The sequence below is a fragment of the Streptopelia decaocto genome, assembly GCF_964273445.1.
Source record: "Streptopelia decaocto genome assembly, chromosome: 2".
NCBI lineage: Eukaryota > Metazoa > Chordata > Aves > Columbiformes > Columbidae > Streptopelia > Streptopelia decaocto.
Genome location: NC_138655.1, coordinates 152,732,585 through 152,747,818, shown reverse-complemented (window position 1 = coordinate 152,747,818; position 15,234 = coordinate 152,732,585). Strand labels below are relative to the sequence as shown.

At 40.6% G+C, this 15,234-nt stretch overlaps 1 protein-coding gene across 9 annotated transcripts in view; it reads right to left on the bottom strand.

The window, feature by feature from the left end:
- Positions 1–15,234, bottom strand: part of DIP2C (disco interacting protein 2 homolog C) — a 326,391-nt gene that overhangs the window by 53,845 nt on the left and 257,312 nt on the right. For all 9 annotated transcript variants that reach the window (XM_082043979.1, XM_082043982.1, XM_082043981.1 and 6 more), the window contains 6 exons: positions 14,850–14,964; positions 10,262–10,463; positions 8,001–8,110; positions 7,157–7,237; positions 2,797–2,920; positions 1,049–1,170 (listed from right to left, as the gene is read on the bottom strand). In XM_082043979.1, coding sequence (XP_081900105.1) covers positions 1,049–1,170; positions 2,797–2,920; positions 7,157–7,237; positions 8,001–8,110; positions 10,262–10,463; positions 14,850–14,964 — 754 coding nt within the window. The remainder of the gene's footprint in view (positions 1–1,048; positions 1,171–2,796; positions 2,921–7,156; positions 7,238–8,000; positions 8,111–10,261; positions 10,464–14,849; positions 14,965–15,234) is intronic.

Here is a 15,234-nt window from a genome sequence, read left to right as displayed (position 1 = left end):
TGGGATACTGATTGACTCTCCCTTGAAAATGAGCAAGACAATGATCTATTTTCTGCCAGAACAGGACACAGGTATATTAGTCTTATTTTTTCCAATCAGGAGGTGGAAAGGTGCACAAAAAATGCAGCTCACAAAGCAGACAAAGTCATGTGAGTTTTACAAATGACAGGAAAATTGCACTTTGACAATAGTGTTGTCATGAAACTAAAGACACTTTAATAGTGAGAATATGACTTTGCCAACAGATTATATCAGCTATCAACCCAGAATGCCAGTACAGAATACCATGACCAAAACAATTCCTATGTGACAGTGATATATCTTGGTGTATAAACAGTATTTTCACATAAAGGAAAACCTAGCCTGACATTTATATGAATAATTTTACTATCTTAAGTTAATTTTATGTTAGCCATATATTTCAAATTCCTGTGCTAGTGATAAATCACTGGAACTCTTCTGATATCAGCAAAAGTAGCTCTAGAGCAGAAATTGTGCAAGTGGTGCTAAGAAATTAAATGGTGAGTTTACAGCAAATATCATCTGCACTGAATTTAGATGACACATGCTGAAGGTACCCTCCTTTTAGATTTGCTATTTTAAAAAATATACAGGTAGCAACTACAAGAATATTTCTTAATGATTATAAAAATCAATATATTTAAGGAAATACTCAGACAATATGCAGAGCTGAGCACAAATCACCATCAGGTCAAGCTAAGCTTTCCATTGGGATTTTTCTCAATAATCAGTGCAGCGTTGCCAGGTGAGGAATCCTACTGTTCTTGGCATGTGGCAAAACACAAGAAAGCACTTCAAATATATTTCCTGCAAAGAGTAGCGCAACTGTGGCAAAATGTGACAGTGGAAGTCAGAAGGTTGTGTGCTGTGCAGCAGCGTTGACCCTACATCACACTGAAGTCCTGGATTTTGGAAGGAATACAGCTCTCCAGCCTACCCCACCAGTCACGTACGTTACCGTTCTTAAAAGACCACACAAATCCATCGCCCGTCTAATCTACTTGTGCGCTTTCAGGTGGCTGCTCACCTCCACAATCATCTTCACGGTAGGTAACGTGGTTGCTATGTTCTGGGGATGTGGAGGTCGAACCGTTATTGGCACACAGCCTGCATACAGGCATCCGTAAAATGCCGCAATCAGGTCTATTCCTGCATGAAGAACAAAACAAAAATCCTCCCCTGAAAATCAAATCGTTTAATCACAGACGCTTATGTCAGCATAAATATTACTTGGAACTCAACACAGAAGGTTAAATGAGCGACTAAGCCCTTTAACAGACTTCTTTTTCAGCCCCTTGTCAGTATTTGTTCAGCTTCACTGATTCCTTTCAATTGTACTGTTCTTCTGAGCATGAAAAACCAAAGGCGACACACAAAGCTGCAGCCAGATATTATCATTTAGGTGAATTCCACTTTTATCATCAGGAAGTACTCTGTTAAAAAGACTGATTTCTACAGATTAATTATCTTCTGAAATTTACATTTAGGGACAAATGAGAGCCTACAAGAAGAGGAGAGATGCCACAGCAAAAGGATCAGACAGGATGATGCCTGTGCCCATGAGCCACAGGAGTATCTGGAGGTTTCATTAAATAATTTCCCATGTCATTCTAAAACTCAGACATACAGCTTTGCCTTATCTACCTGAAGTTTTTCAGTAAAAAAGGAAGCAATGATTTTGAAATCCTGCTTCTAACAGAAAACTAGGTGTTATTCTATATAAACATTGACTGCAGATTGTGGACAGCATACTTCAGGACATCTAAGGAGGCTGAACAGACAACAGCATCAAGATCCTGTGAATATTGTTGTTTGAGAGCACCCTGGCACTGTACATGGGCTGTGATGACAAGGGGGGCTGTTTTATCCTTCAGTGGAAAACGGTTTGGAGTACTGGTAGATTATTCTTCCCTCAATAAAATGCTTTATTCAGGGGAAGTGAAATACAGAAAAATCAAAACTTAAATTTAAAATACTAGTCTTGTTTTGTGGAAAAGTTTTTATCATATTAACCATTGAGAAATTACTCCTATAAAGATTTAACCAGTATCCTGCAGCCCTTACAAACCAAATATCACAATACAGACCTTAAATCAGACAGTTTATTTCGCCAACATACATGAAATGCTAAAGATAAAACAGCAGCACTAGATCAGAAATAATTTCAAGGAAATGTCAAACATGGTACCGGTTAACAGAAGCTTAAAAACCCTTATGTCAGAGAATGAAAATCCAAGCCACAGAGAGCTGTCTAGGTTGAAGATCTATAGAGAAAGTGATTCCAATTTGGTATTTCTTAATAATCTGCTCTTTATTCATCATATTTCTACTCTAAAAACACACTGATTACTTCATAATTATTGCTGCTTTACCCCCATGAAATGCAGCATTTCCAAGAGGGAATTCAACAGGTGAGACTAAGAACACTCAGCAGATGGAATATTTTAGCAGAACTGTGTGCTCATAAAATAGTATATTTCCAGCAAATGAAAAGAAAAGCAGTAATTAAATTTGACTGCTTATAAGGAACAGGATTTAAAAACACAGGCTAATCTTAATCTGAACCCAAAGCAATAATAACGAGGCACATATAACAAAGAGAAATTCTTTTAAATATGTACAAATAAGTTCAAAGAAATACGCATAAGGCAAATATTTTGTGTTTTGCCAATTAACATGGTTTACAGGTTGGTAACACCACCAATGCAGCACTGTTCTAAAGGATCTTGATGGACTTTTGGGACTATCGAGGTATTGAACATGGCAGTTCTTTACCTGGTGGGTAAACCAAAGCCACATGGTCTCCATCTTGTAGATGTCCCCTTTCCATCAACATGACAGCTATCTTCTCTGCTCGTTTATGTAGCTGGACACACGTTAGCGAGTTGGCTATTGTTCCCTGCACGGGAAGACAGATAAATGTCACAGAAGATAATGCAATGCGCTGAAAATCAGTTTTCCTCTGCACCTTAGAAGTTACTGGATGAGGAGCAGCCACAGTGTCACGCAACCAACTTAAATGTGGAAACCTTCGGCCAAACCGTAGTTGGAAGAAAAAAGGATCCCTGTAAAGCAGAGGAACATTCTCTATTCCCTTCTTTGTACCTTCTGCCCTCAACAGTGTTTTCCCATTAACCAAGGGAGTACAGCAGCGCGCTGAGACCTGCCCATGTAACGTGTGCTCCGTCCCTCCCCACACGGGCAGCGTTCCTGCGACAGGCAGAAAAGTGCCTTCATGTTCTCAGCAGCAATCTGGAGAATCTGTGGAGGGCAATCCTGACAACTGCACTTCGCTGTCTGCTCGCTGGAGCGAAGCCAAATGGCACAGCAAAAATACTTTAAAAGACAAGAGACAAAAGACACAGGAGAAAACAATACTTTGTGACAGGGGAAAAGAATTAGTCTGGAACAAAAGCTAAGCACATGCATATAAATGAAAGAGAGAAGAAAGGCATTTGTTGAATTTGAGTAACTCCGGTCAGCATGAAAAAAAAAGAGAGGAGTAGTGACAATATGCTAGAGAGGTGTTTTTTTTAAGCACTTCAAATAGCATTAACCCCAAAATATCAAACACATACACTGTTTAAAATTGGGTAAGTGTTACGGTGCCTGCATTCACTAAAAATATATATATCTGTGTGTATATATACACACACAAATACTCATTTAGAGAAATATATACATCTGTATCACAAAATTTGCTACCACAGCTGACACCTCAGAAGAGAAATCTGAAGATGAATGTGTAAGACAGACCAACTGCACCTCTGCTTGTGTACCTGTTCTGTGGAAACATGGGATTTCAATCTCCAGTGATGCTATGATATACCTGGCATCTACTGGAAGCACTAAGTTCACTTAAAAACGGGGAGTCAGAAAAAAAATGGGGGGAAAAAAGGTAAGAAAAAAAAATATACACTTCAAAAGCACAGTGTATCAAAAATGCAACGCAATGCAATTAAACATTGTCCTTATTAACAGAGAAAGCAAGAAGGTCTAATGTTTTAAAGAAATATTCTTTATACTCTAGTTTAACAAGGTGAGGAGCAATAAGCATTTGGCCTGACTGTGGGTTTCTATCTGCCATCACCATCCCACACAACGTCACAGTATTTATTGATCATAAGCTTCAGAGAGGAGAGAGCAGTTTGAGAAAACTTTGTATCTTTATGAACTGTCAACAAAGAGGACAACATAATCACAGAATGTCAGGGATTGGAAGGGACCTCGAAATATCATCCAGTCCAATCCCCCCGCCGGAGCAGGAACACCCAGATGAGGTTACACAGGAAGGTGTCCAGGCGGGTTTGAATGTCTCCAGAGCAGGAGACTCCACAACCCCCCTGGGCAGCCTGTTCCAGGCTCTGGCACCCCCACTGAGAAGAAGTTTCTTCTTAAATTTAAGTGGAACCTCTTGTGTTACAGTTTGAACCCATTACCCCTTGTCCTATCATAGGCTGTCACCGAGAAGAGTCTGGCTCCATCCTCGTGACACTCACCCTTTATATATCTGTAAACATTAATGAGGTCACCCCTTAGTCTCCTCCAAGCTAAAGAGCCCCAGCTCCCTCAGCCTTTCCTCACACGGGAGATGCTCCACGCCCTTAATCATCTTTGTTGCCCTGCGCTGGACTCTCTCCAGCAGTTCCCTGTCCTTCTGGAACTGAGGGGCCCAGAACTGGACACAATATTCCAGATGTGGTCTCACCAGGCCAGAGTAGAGGGGAAGAAGAACCTCTCTCGATCTACTAACCACCCCCCTTCTAATCCACCCCAGGTACCATTGGCCTTCCTGGCCAGAAGGGCACCCTGCTGGCTCATGGTCAACCTGTTGTCCACCAGGACCCCAGGTCCCTTTTCCCTATGCTGTTCTCTAACAGGTCATTCCCCAAATTAACACAGGAACCTGGGGTTGTTCCTGCCCAGATGCAAGACTCTACTGAAAATAAAACAGACAATTCAGAGCTTGGCATTCCTCTTCACCATCTTCAGCAACCACACTTACTGAAATGCACTTCAGGCAGTTTTAATAAGTCTTCTGAGCAATGCGGAGATCATTTCACTAAGAAAGCTTCCTCTAAAGACACATGCAGCTATATGGACGCTGCACTAGAGATGGCTTCTGTCTGTCCAGCCCTAAATATGGCCAAAGTGATCAGAGGTCTGGGTGTTCTTGTCACTGCAGACCTGCCAGTAGGAATCTGCTTAAACCCTTCATTCCTTCTTTCAGGAAGTACCCTTTATATCCCTACATACATCAGAAGCACAGGCCCTACTCATACAGAAAGTGAATTGCTGCAAATATGTAAATTTGGGCAAAATTTGTTTATGTTCAAGACTTCTATCACTTGCTGCACATGAACCAGCAGAAAGACAGTGTTTACAGGAAGTGCAGGGAAGAAGAATCCTTTTGTTGGACAAGAATCATTGGCAAGCACCGGGCAATTACTCCCTTTGGGTCTTTTATACCAGGTGTCCTGCAATGTAAAGGTGTTGCAATCTTTTATGACATCCACTAAAAACAATGTACTGTGCTAATTTTGAAATATTGCATATTCTCAAGAAGCTTGGGTTACAGGAAAACACTAATCTCAGTGGATTTCTATTAGTCATACTCTGCAAGATGCCTGGATGTTTTAGAACAAAGTGTACAGACAACGTGCAAGGAAGACAAAAAGGGAAAAATTACAAACCAGAACTAGAATTCAACATGGATAACAAAACTTGCCCAGGCTAAAGTCCACCAAACCTGTAACTCCTTTCCATAAAACATTAAATCTCTCCACAAAGCATTACATCTCTCAGACAAATTTCATGCAATAAGATAACTCCAAACTGAGAGCAGAGCAGCTTAATTTCAAAATACAACTATTTTTTCATGTCTATGGAACAACAAATTATTTTGTTAATACTTGTTTTCCACGTGATATCCCTCCCTCCCACTGTTTGAACCTTTCTGCCAGCATGGGCAGTCTGGCTTTATTTAAAGCCCAGAAGCAAGAGCCTGTGTGGAGGAGATGGGACAGGACGTATCAATGTCTCTTTCTCACAGCATCTTTGCTCCCAACTTACAGGACAGAACAGTGCATTATTTTAATGGTGTAATATTGACTCTATAAACAGGGTTGCCTCTCAAGTTTTCTACTTTGCCACAGACAACTACATTATTACTTCACTATTATCTACCAGCACTGTAATATGGGCTGGAGAAGGATATCCTGTAAATACAGCAAGTGGTCATTTCACAGAGGTTCACAAATTACTGGAGGTTTAAGAACCCATCCCAGGTGCAGGCACCGCGTGGGCTGAGACAAGACCAGCTGCTCCAGGTGGCCCAGGGGAGCAGCACCACCCCAGACCCCTCCTCTCCTGGAGACCCTCACACGCTGCACATTCCCCACTTTTGACAGATATGTCTTGATGGACTGTGGTGGGATGGCTTGAAATCAGACTCGCATTCTCTACAGTGGTCTTGGGAATTATTGGTTTGCCATCTACAATCAGCCACGGAGTCTGCAAACACCCACTCTTAGTAAAGCCAATTTCTGTACCACGTGCCATGCATTAACTAATTTTTGATAAGCAATGAAATGCTGTGCCAGGCTGGCACTTCATGTAGCCTGTGCAGAGAGATTTAGGAGTGGTCCTCTGCAGACCTGGTTGGATTCTAGACATACCTCTTCTCTCTTACACCCTTTACCCATTTTCACATCTCCCCGAGATGGTCCAGTCTCAAAACCAACAATCATTGCTTTATTTAGGGAAAATGCTCTGGTTTTGCCAAGCCTGTGCTTTTCAAATTGGAAATCAGGATGGTGAGCAGTATTAAATACTACTCTTTGGTACAGGAATGATCAGTATTGAAACAGATTTGCAGTGCCAGCTCACCCACAACATAGATGTGGTAGAAAAATAAATGAGAAATGTGTAAGGCGTGATACAAAAGCAATCTATATTTTGACAGCTGGCAATGATTATTCTCTTTTCTTCTCTGCCTCAGTGAACATTAAATATGACAGCTGAGTATTAATGGGAAAAGAAACAGAAAGGTCGCGTTCAGCCATAGCGCAAGCAGGTGCGGCTGGAATACCAGTGTGTGGTTTTCCATACCAGAGAAAGGGTCTGAGCTTCTTACCCTGCAGTTGAGTAGAGTGTAAAGCACGTGGTCAGGAGTGGTCTGAGCTCTCCACTGCAACACTTCGGAGAGGAAGAGGAACTAAAATAAAGCAGAGTGATAGTCATGACACCAAATAACTCTTTGGCTTTAAAAACCACATAACTATTGTTGCTAGTTTAGCTCAGTTTTTCTTACTTATATGATACATTTTACATGAATGCCCAGAAGCAGTAAACATGAATTAATTCTCTTGTCATCACATATATTTACAGCAAGGTGCTTTTGCACAGTGGCAGAGACTTCTCTGCAATTAAATAGTATATTACTACATATACTTCCAAAGCAATTCTTACTGATCTCTGAACTTAAGCACGACTTTAATTCTCTAGCTTCCTCTCTTTTTCTTACTATAAATATATAAATATTTATACAGACAGAACTTACTAATTTCATTACTCACATAAGCCCCTAAAAGACATGAATTTCAACTCAATTGTACAGGATCAAAACAACAACAAATAAGGTCAGGACCATGTATGCAAACAAATTTCCCTGAACTCCACTCGAACTATTAAAAAAGATACAATAGAGGGTGATTTCTGGTAGAAGTCCCATCAACACTTTCCAGCATGTTTGTTCTGTTGTCCCACGTACACTTATAGAAAAATCCATATAAACGAAATTCAGTGATCCCCCCTCATGTCTATTTTATATTTCTTTGTAAAGACAGTTCTGAAATATTTGTGTGAATTTAAAAAAGCAATCAACAAATTCTGCAATAATAATAATACAATCTATGTACTGCTAAGTGTCCTGATACTAACTAGCAAAATATAAGCCATATCAGAAAAGTTTAGCTTACCTTTCTGGCTTGATCATTATCTTCTATTTGCCCCAGATCTCTACCACTGGCCTGTGCAATTCTTTTTCCAGAGACCAAGTTCCCCACCATCACAGAGGCAGGGCCAATTTCTAGAATAAATCAGAAATGTGCTAAGTGCAGTAAAAATGCTTTGCTTGTGGATCAAAATTCTTTTTATTTCTTTTGCATTAAATGGTATCTTCCTCACTGCTGTCCACAACACCAAACCTCAAGCACTTCTCTGTTGACACACACTTTGCCTGATGGACCAGAAGTAACTGGAAGATATGCAGGCATGGATTCCTCCTCTCTAAACATACCATTGCTCCTCTCTGAACATTTAGCATGGGCTCTCTACAGCCAGAGGTGCATCCTGTCTGCCTTGATATGAGGAATCCTTGGAAAATTCAGCTCCCAATTTAGGCATGCCCATTTGAGTGCCTAAACCAGATGATAAGTATCAAAGCTTCAGGGACAATATTCATATTTCTCTCTTCTGTTCCCTGTGCTAAGCTGCAATTAGTAATTCTGTAACGCCATAAAGACGAAATGACAAGGATTAGAAAGGCGGATGGTGCAAATGATAAAATATAATAATAATTTAATTTAACTTTAGAAGAAAGGAAGACGTTGCGGCTGATACCTTCCCATGAGGTGCATTTCACTGATGTTATGTTGCTGCCATTAGGGAAATACACCAGTCTCACAGATACCATTTATGCTCATGTTAACATTTTCTGCTTCTCCAGCATGGATTACTGATCAGCTCCAACTGATACCCGGCTTTACTTCTAGTCTATGTTGTCCAAGCTTCATCTCAGTGATGGTACGTGGTATAGTTGTCAAAATATGAGATGGGTAAGTAACCAGATAATGTACAACAGACAACATCTACAAACTACTCTGCTTTAAAAAGATGAAAGCAATATCCTCTGGGTATGTCAAAGCTACGCAAAATGGGAGAATGTGATGCTATCAGTTTGGTTTCTGCATTCCTGGCATTGCTTTTACCACAGTGACATACAATGTATACCTCTTTCATCTGTAGTATCTACACTGTGCTGATCCTAATTCAGTGATTACTTTGTGAAGCAGCAACAAGGAAATACCAAAGTGAGTGCTGCAGTTAAAGGCCTCATCGTTTTTGTTAAGTTAGTGGGAGTCACTGTTAACGTCTGACATTCCCCGTATCTGCAAACTGAGATTATGGTTTTGATTTCTGAAGTGCTTGCCCAAAGATTTTAAAACAGAAAATGCTGACAGTTTTGGCAAACTTGCACTGCATTCATGATGGATAGTGCCTACATTCAAAATCCTGGGGGTAAAACCACTTCATATCCCAACCTGGTTTCCAAAGTGGAAAGTAACCAACATTTAGTCTAATGTAGCTGAATTCAGGTCTTAAGCCAGAGGCTACAGATCCAGAAATCCTTGAAATTAATCTGAGTACTTAAATTTGCAATTGGATTCAAAGTAAAAAATTTGCTAAAGTTTGCTCGTTCATTGGGCACGAGTCACCAGCAACTGGACTACAGCCGCCCACAAGGGCTTTCTCGGACTCTCCAATCAGTACCTTGCTGCACCACTTCATCCAATATTCTCCATAAAGTGTGGCAGACCTTCCAAACAGCCATTTTAAACCTGGTTAGGGTTTCCTCTCAAATATACCTGCTATAAGAATTATCCAGGACCTCCCTACTCAGGTAAAAACCTTTAACCTCATTCTCGGGTTTAATTTATTCATGACCAGTTTTTAAGTATTTGATCTTGTTCCAAAACTGTTATTTAGTGTTAACAATTCTCTTCCTCTCTATTCACACACACACACACACACAATGTTAGGGATTGGAAGGGACCTCAAAAGATCATCTAGTCTAATTCTATTCCTAATTTACAAACTCAGCCTTCAAATAAGACAAGATTTTATTCTCTGTTTTGGCCTCAGTCCTTCCTCTTTAAACAATACTGACCAGGAATTTACAAAAAATTCCAGCTGTGATCTCAGTAGTGCCTTGTGGAGTGCTAAAAATGTTTTCACCTTCACTGGACTTATGTTTTTGGAGCATTTTTCCTTGAACTCTTTGAGAAGGTACTTCTAGTTTCTGCCAAACCCATGATGTTCTCAACACACCTGGAATGTTTAATAGGAACAGCTGATCGAGCTGATCCCCACCTGCTGTAACAGTTACTTGATTTCACTCCATACAGTACCATGAACACACCAGGCCAAGTCATGGTCCCTTGGCCTTCACCCGTCCTACCTGGTTGTTTTTGCCTTGGTTTGGGCAGGTTTGTTACGCATGTGTGGGGACACATCAGCACATTACAAGGATGCAACGACCCTTCCAAGAAGAGCTGTTTGGTTTCTGACAGGTGGATTCCTCCCAGCGGTGTCTTGGGAAGCGTGTTTGCTGGGACGAGCGCTAAGCAGTAGACTCCCACTTGATGAATACTGTCAATAGCCTAAATAAAGCAGGAAGTCGATTTTAATGAAAGGCTAATTTTTCATTATTCTAATAAGCACATGTTGTTCTGAATTACCGTGTAAAACAACCCTAATAATTAACTGGCAGTGGAAAGACACTTCAGCAATGTCAGTGATAAGGAGGTTCTTTTCAGTGGGAACAGGTGGACGGAAATGTAACGTTGACATTATTACAAGCATCCCAGAAGATAAAAAAGCAAACAAAAACCTGGAGATAAATACACAGAAATCTATTAAGAAATGCCATCTAGGCATCCCTCTTAGGCACACATTAGTTGCATGTATCCTGGAGATTTATCACTAAAATGGGCTGGCAATTCATGTGAAACTGATTTTAACCTGCACGCTTCTCAGAATGAAAGTTCAAAGGATTCCTGTCACATCCTGTCCATCTTGCAGAGCAAAGAAAAATTTCAGAGGTTGCACATATATCTCCGTATGCCTACTGACGTTTGTAGCTTATGATTTTTTAGCTTTTTTTCTAAGATAATAACTGTTTCACTCCCTGATCACTGTGTAAAAGACTGTCAGGTAGGAATGGGAAATGACAACAACATAAGGGACAGCTATGAAACTATCCACTTGAAAAAAAATCTGGTGAATGAAAAACTGAAAAATGAGTATCTTTGAATCTTATAGTAACCATATTCATTGCCTCACCAGTGGAGTAAACTGCATCACTTTCAAGAAATCCATAATGTACAGGGTCTATGTAACTTATTTAGGTAAACATGAATATCCATGCACTTGGATTTTAGTTCCATACACATTTGCAGTAATAATTTTCCTTATATTGGTAACAAAAATTGCAGCAAGTCAGTTAGAAAAACAACTTCAGACACCCATGCAGACTGAGAAACAAATTACAGGCAGCTCCTCTAATGAGTAGTTCAGTGTTGAAAAATTAATTTACTTAACTTGCATTTTAATTTTTAACTGTGTGAAAAATGAATGTACACATTTGTTGCCTTGAAGATACAATCTGTATTCTGAGAATCAAATAATCATTTATAGTTATGTACCTAGGTGTAAACCAATACATTACTGATCACTTCTACAGAGCCCCTAAGGAGAAAAAAGCTTTCTTTTTGGCTTCTGTTTGCTTCATTTTTTTATTGATTTGATTGCAAAAGTTGGTAAGAAAGAATAATAAAGCAGTTACTCATGTTACAAAGATTGCTGTTTTAGTAGTGGTAGGTCTCACGGTAGTATTGGAAGACCTTGCTGCTGGTCTACAGAAACCTCACCTGAAAGATCAGCAATAGCGAGGTATATATGACAGCCAACACATAATGTCTCATATTCCTGGCAGAAACCATCATAACCTCCTAATCATAATGGTATTTGTAGGTTCTGAAAAGCTGTGGTAAATCATGGGATCCTCACCTGTCACCAGCTTGAAGGAAAAGCATCAAAGGGCAAGTAACCACTCTTATTCAAACGTAAACCAGTGTGGCTCCTAGAGCTGGTGAACAGAAAGTAATACCCTGCTGGAGTGGGATGAGGGGTGTAATACCCAACAATTCCCCAGGGACTTGTGAACTGTCTCCTTTGACAGCTGCCTCTGCGGCACAATGCCTGATAAAATGTCATGGTTCATTCAGAATTGTCACCTTTCACACTTTCGAGTTTAGCACATTTCTGCAGCAGGGAATGACTTTGTTTCACAAGGATGAGCACTGATGAATGGAGTCCTAAAATTCTGAGAGAGAAGAGTACCAGTCTATTTTAATACTGCTGGCATTTATGTCTCTTGATGAGATGGCTTGGTTTTCTAAATGACTCTATCCATCCAGAAGGAAACAGAGTACCTGAAATCTTTACCCCTCTGTTCCACTGAGAAAATGGATTAGGGATACCAGAACTTGCAGACACTCCTGATTGCGGTTGTTCAAGCTCAGAAAACACCTCATTCCAACAAAATTCTCCAGTTCTGCTGGAGATCTCCTAGCTTTGCCCAGACCTGTTGAGCCCTGCCAGTGCACTGGCACTGGTAAAACCAACGTCCAGCCTGCCAGGTACAGGAAACACAGCCCTGGTGAAGGGTCAGATCAGTTTGCAGCAGATAAATGAGTATCTAGGATCCACCTGACTGAATTGCTGGTGTCCTGTCACTCACACTGTCACTAAAATATCCTCCTCCTCCTCCACTACTCTCAAGAGACCCTATAGCCAACCTGAGCACTCTCTCCCAAGCTCTGCTAAAACCCACAGATTAAATCCAACATAGCCCTGCAGGTTCAGCAGCTCTGCCGTCCTTCAGCCCCCTGCGGAGGAGCAGAAAGGGCCAGGGAGAGACAGAACCCACTGGAAAGAAGTTCTGTAAGCAGTGCAGCTCAGCTCTAGGGAAGAGATGCAGAGACACAACAAGGCACAGCAGAAGCAGGCAGGGTAGGGCAGGGCTGGCCCAGGGCGGCACACGCAGGGTGCCAGATGAGTCTCGCAAATAGCAGCAGAAATGAGTATCAGTTCAGTAGAGTTTGTTATCATGGATGTCACTGAGAGTCATGACACCAGTGTGATTTCATCATGCTGCTCATCACTAGCAGATCATTCAGATACAACTGGTTACCGCTTCCTGACATCAGTCATTAAAACTCAGATTGGGAAGGAGGTACAAAGCACCCCACATGTTCCTGGCTTCTGTCCTCCAGCTCCGCTCTCAGCTGAAGCAGAACCAGAAACTTCTTGTTCACATGGTGATGCATGACAGAGCGGCAGACTGCACACACGGGTGATGAAAGCAGCCACACATATGTGCCCTTTGATATATGGCCTACCATTCTCAGACACTGCTGTGACTCGATCATACTCAGAGTAACAGGACTGACTTTTGGCAGGAGTCACTTTACTCAGGACTCCCACAGTGTGCAGTACTGAATTCTATCAGCTACGATGGTGTAAGACATGATTTCTCTAAAAGTCACAAAAATCCTTAGCTGACAAAACAGAAGTGCCAGTCCAGAGTTCCAATCTTTTCTTTAGGAGCTTGCTACTTCATAAAAATTACCAAATCCAAAAGCCTTTCCTTCTACAATAGTTGCCCCAGGTGTTACTAGGTGCTTCAAAGGCTTTCTGTGTGATGCACAAGCTAAAGGTTCTAGCTTTTCTTGGTAATAATTTAGATCTACTGTGAACATGAGATGCCTCTAGCTGCATGAAATGTAGCTATTTTTTAAATAAATAGAGAGAATAAACCTGTCTTGAGATGGATGAAAGCTTATTTGTTCAGTTCTTCAAGGATACAGTAGACAGATTCCTTTTCTTATTCAGTACAGAGCAGTAATGAACAAAAACATCTCTGAATTGTGCGGGATCTTCTTTGGCTCTTGGGCAAAGCAAAAAAAGATGTTTGCACTATATTTACCTGAGAAGAGTCCTTGAGGAAGGACAGAATGGAAGGTAGGAAAGTGGAAATGACAGGTGACCAGCTGTAGACAGAGCTGAGAACATTTCACAAGGTAGCAACAGACAGACTTAATTTGACTACATCTCCATTAAACCTGTTGCTTTTGAACGAGAATTGGCTTAACCATGGAGACGGAGGAGATAGAAGATGACCGCTATCTAAAATATCTCATTTTTTGTGTATAGACATCAGAGTTGAAAAAATTTTGAGTATGGTAATGATTTTTCCTTAACTTGGACTGCTGTATATAAGAAGAAGATCAGAATTTTTAGTATTCTGTAGCTTGTGTCTTCTGGTCAGACTGCTGAACACCACCACTAAGGTGAGTTTCCTCACAGTGGTACATGTCTTGCACAAGCCGAAATGGGATTCCTTGCAATAGGTGTCCTCTGCACCTATTCAGACCACTTCACTTAGATACCCAGATCTGAGATAATCAATCACCCTTCATTTCAGTGGAGAGGAATTGGCATTTTTAGACTGTGTTTCATTCAGTTTATTTCAGCTATCCACATGGTGCACTAGAAACACATAATTCTATACCACTGATTAAAAAAAAATCTGGATATCTAGTTCGGTATGTATATCTACTTTTGATGAGGTCAACTCCATATCAGTGCCAATAACTGTCTAGTAAGAGACTTTCTGAAGTAATGAATGACTATATCCTTACCAACTGTACTCTACTCTCTCCTTGCTATTACTTACTTCAATTCAACCTTGTTTTCTTATAGTATTTTGATTAGAAAAACAATCATTCTCTGGATATGTGTGGCCCAGATAGGAACTGTCACTCAGAAGAATCTAGTTTTGTGCTCATTAGGTGCAAATGCAACTGAAGGTGGACTTACAATTATTCAAAGACAAATGTCAGTTACCTTGGGGGCCTGAAAGATCAATAAAAAGAATATACGGCAGAAAAAAATAGCTTCCAAACATACATAAAGAACATTACCTGGAGAACTCTACTCATCCATTGAAAACTGTCTTCCTCTGTGGAATCTGGCCTTTGCTCAGCAACAATAACTATCCTTTCATCGTGCAGCACGCTCACTGAAAACACTGCTATTCTATAGGAGAGAAGGAGAGAAGAGTATTTAAAGCCAGGACAGAGGGAAAAACCTGTCTTCTGAGTTAATTCTCCGCAACTATGGTTTTGTTATCTGTTACTCAGACAACTGGTGCATCAATTCGTATTTTATTTATGGGGAAAAAGCAACAAGAACAGTTTGGATAACCTCTGGAGAAGAAATAGGGACCTTTGTTCTAGAATCATGTAAATAACAGGTGTAATGTCACAGCAGGGTTGGTGAAGTGAACATTCCTGGGATAAGAAAAGC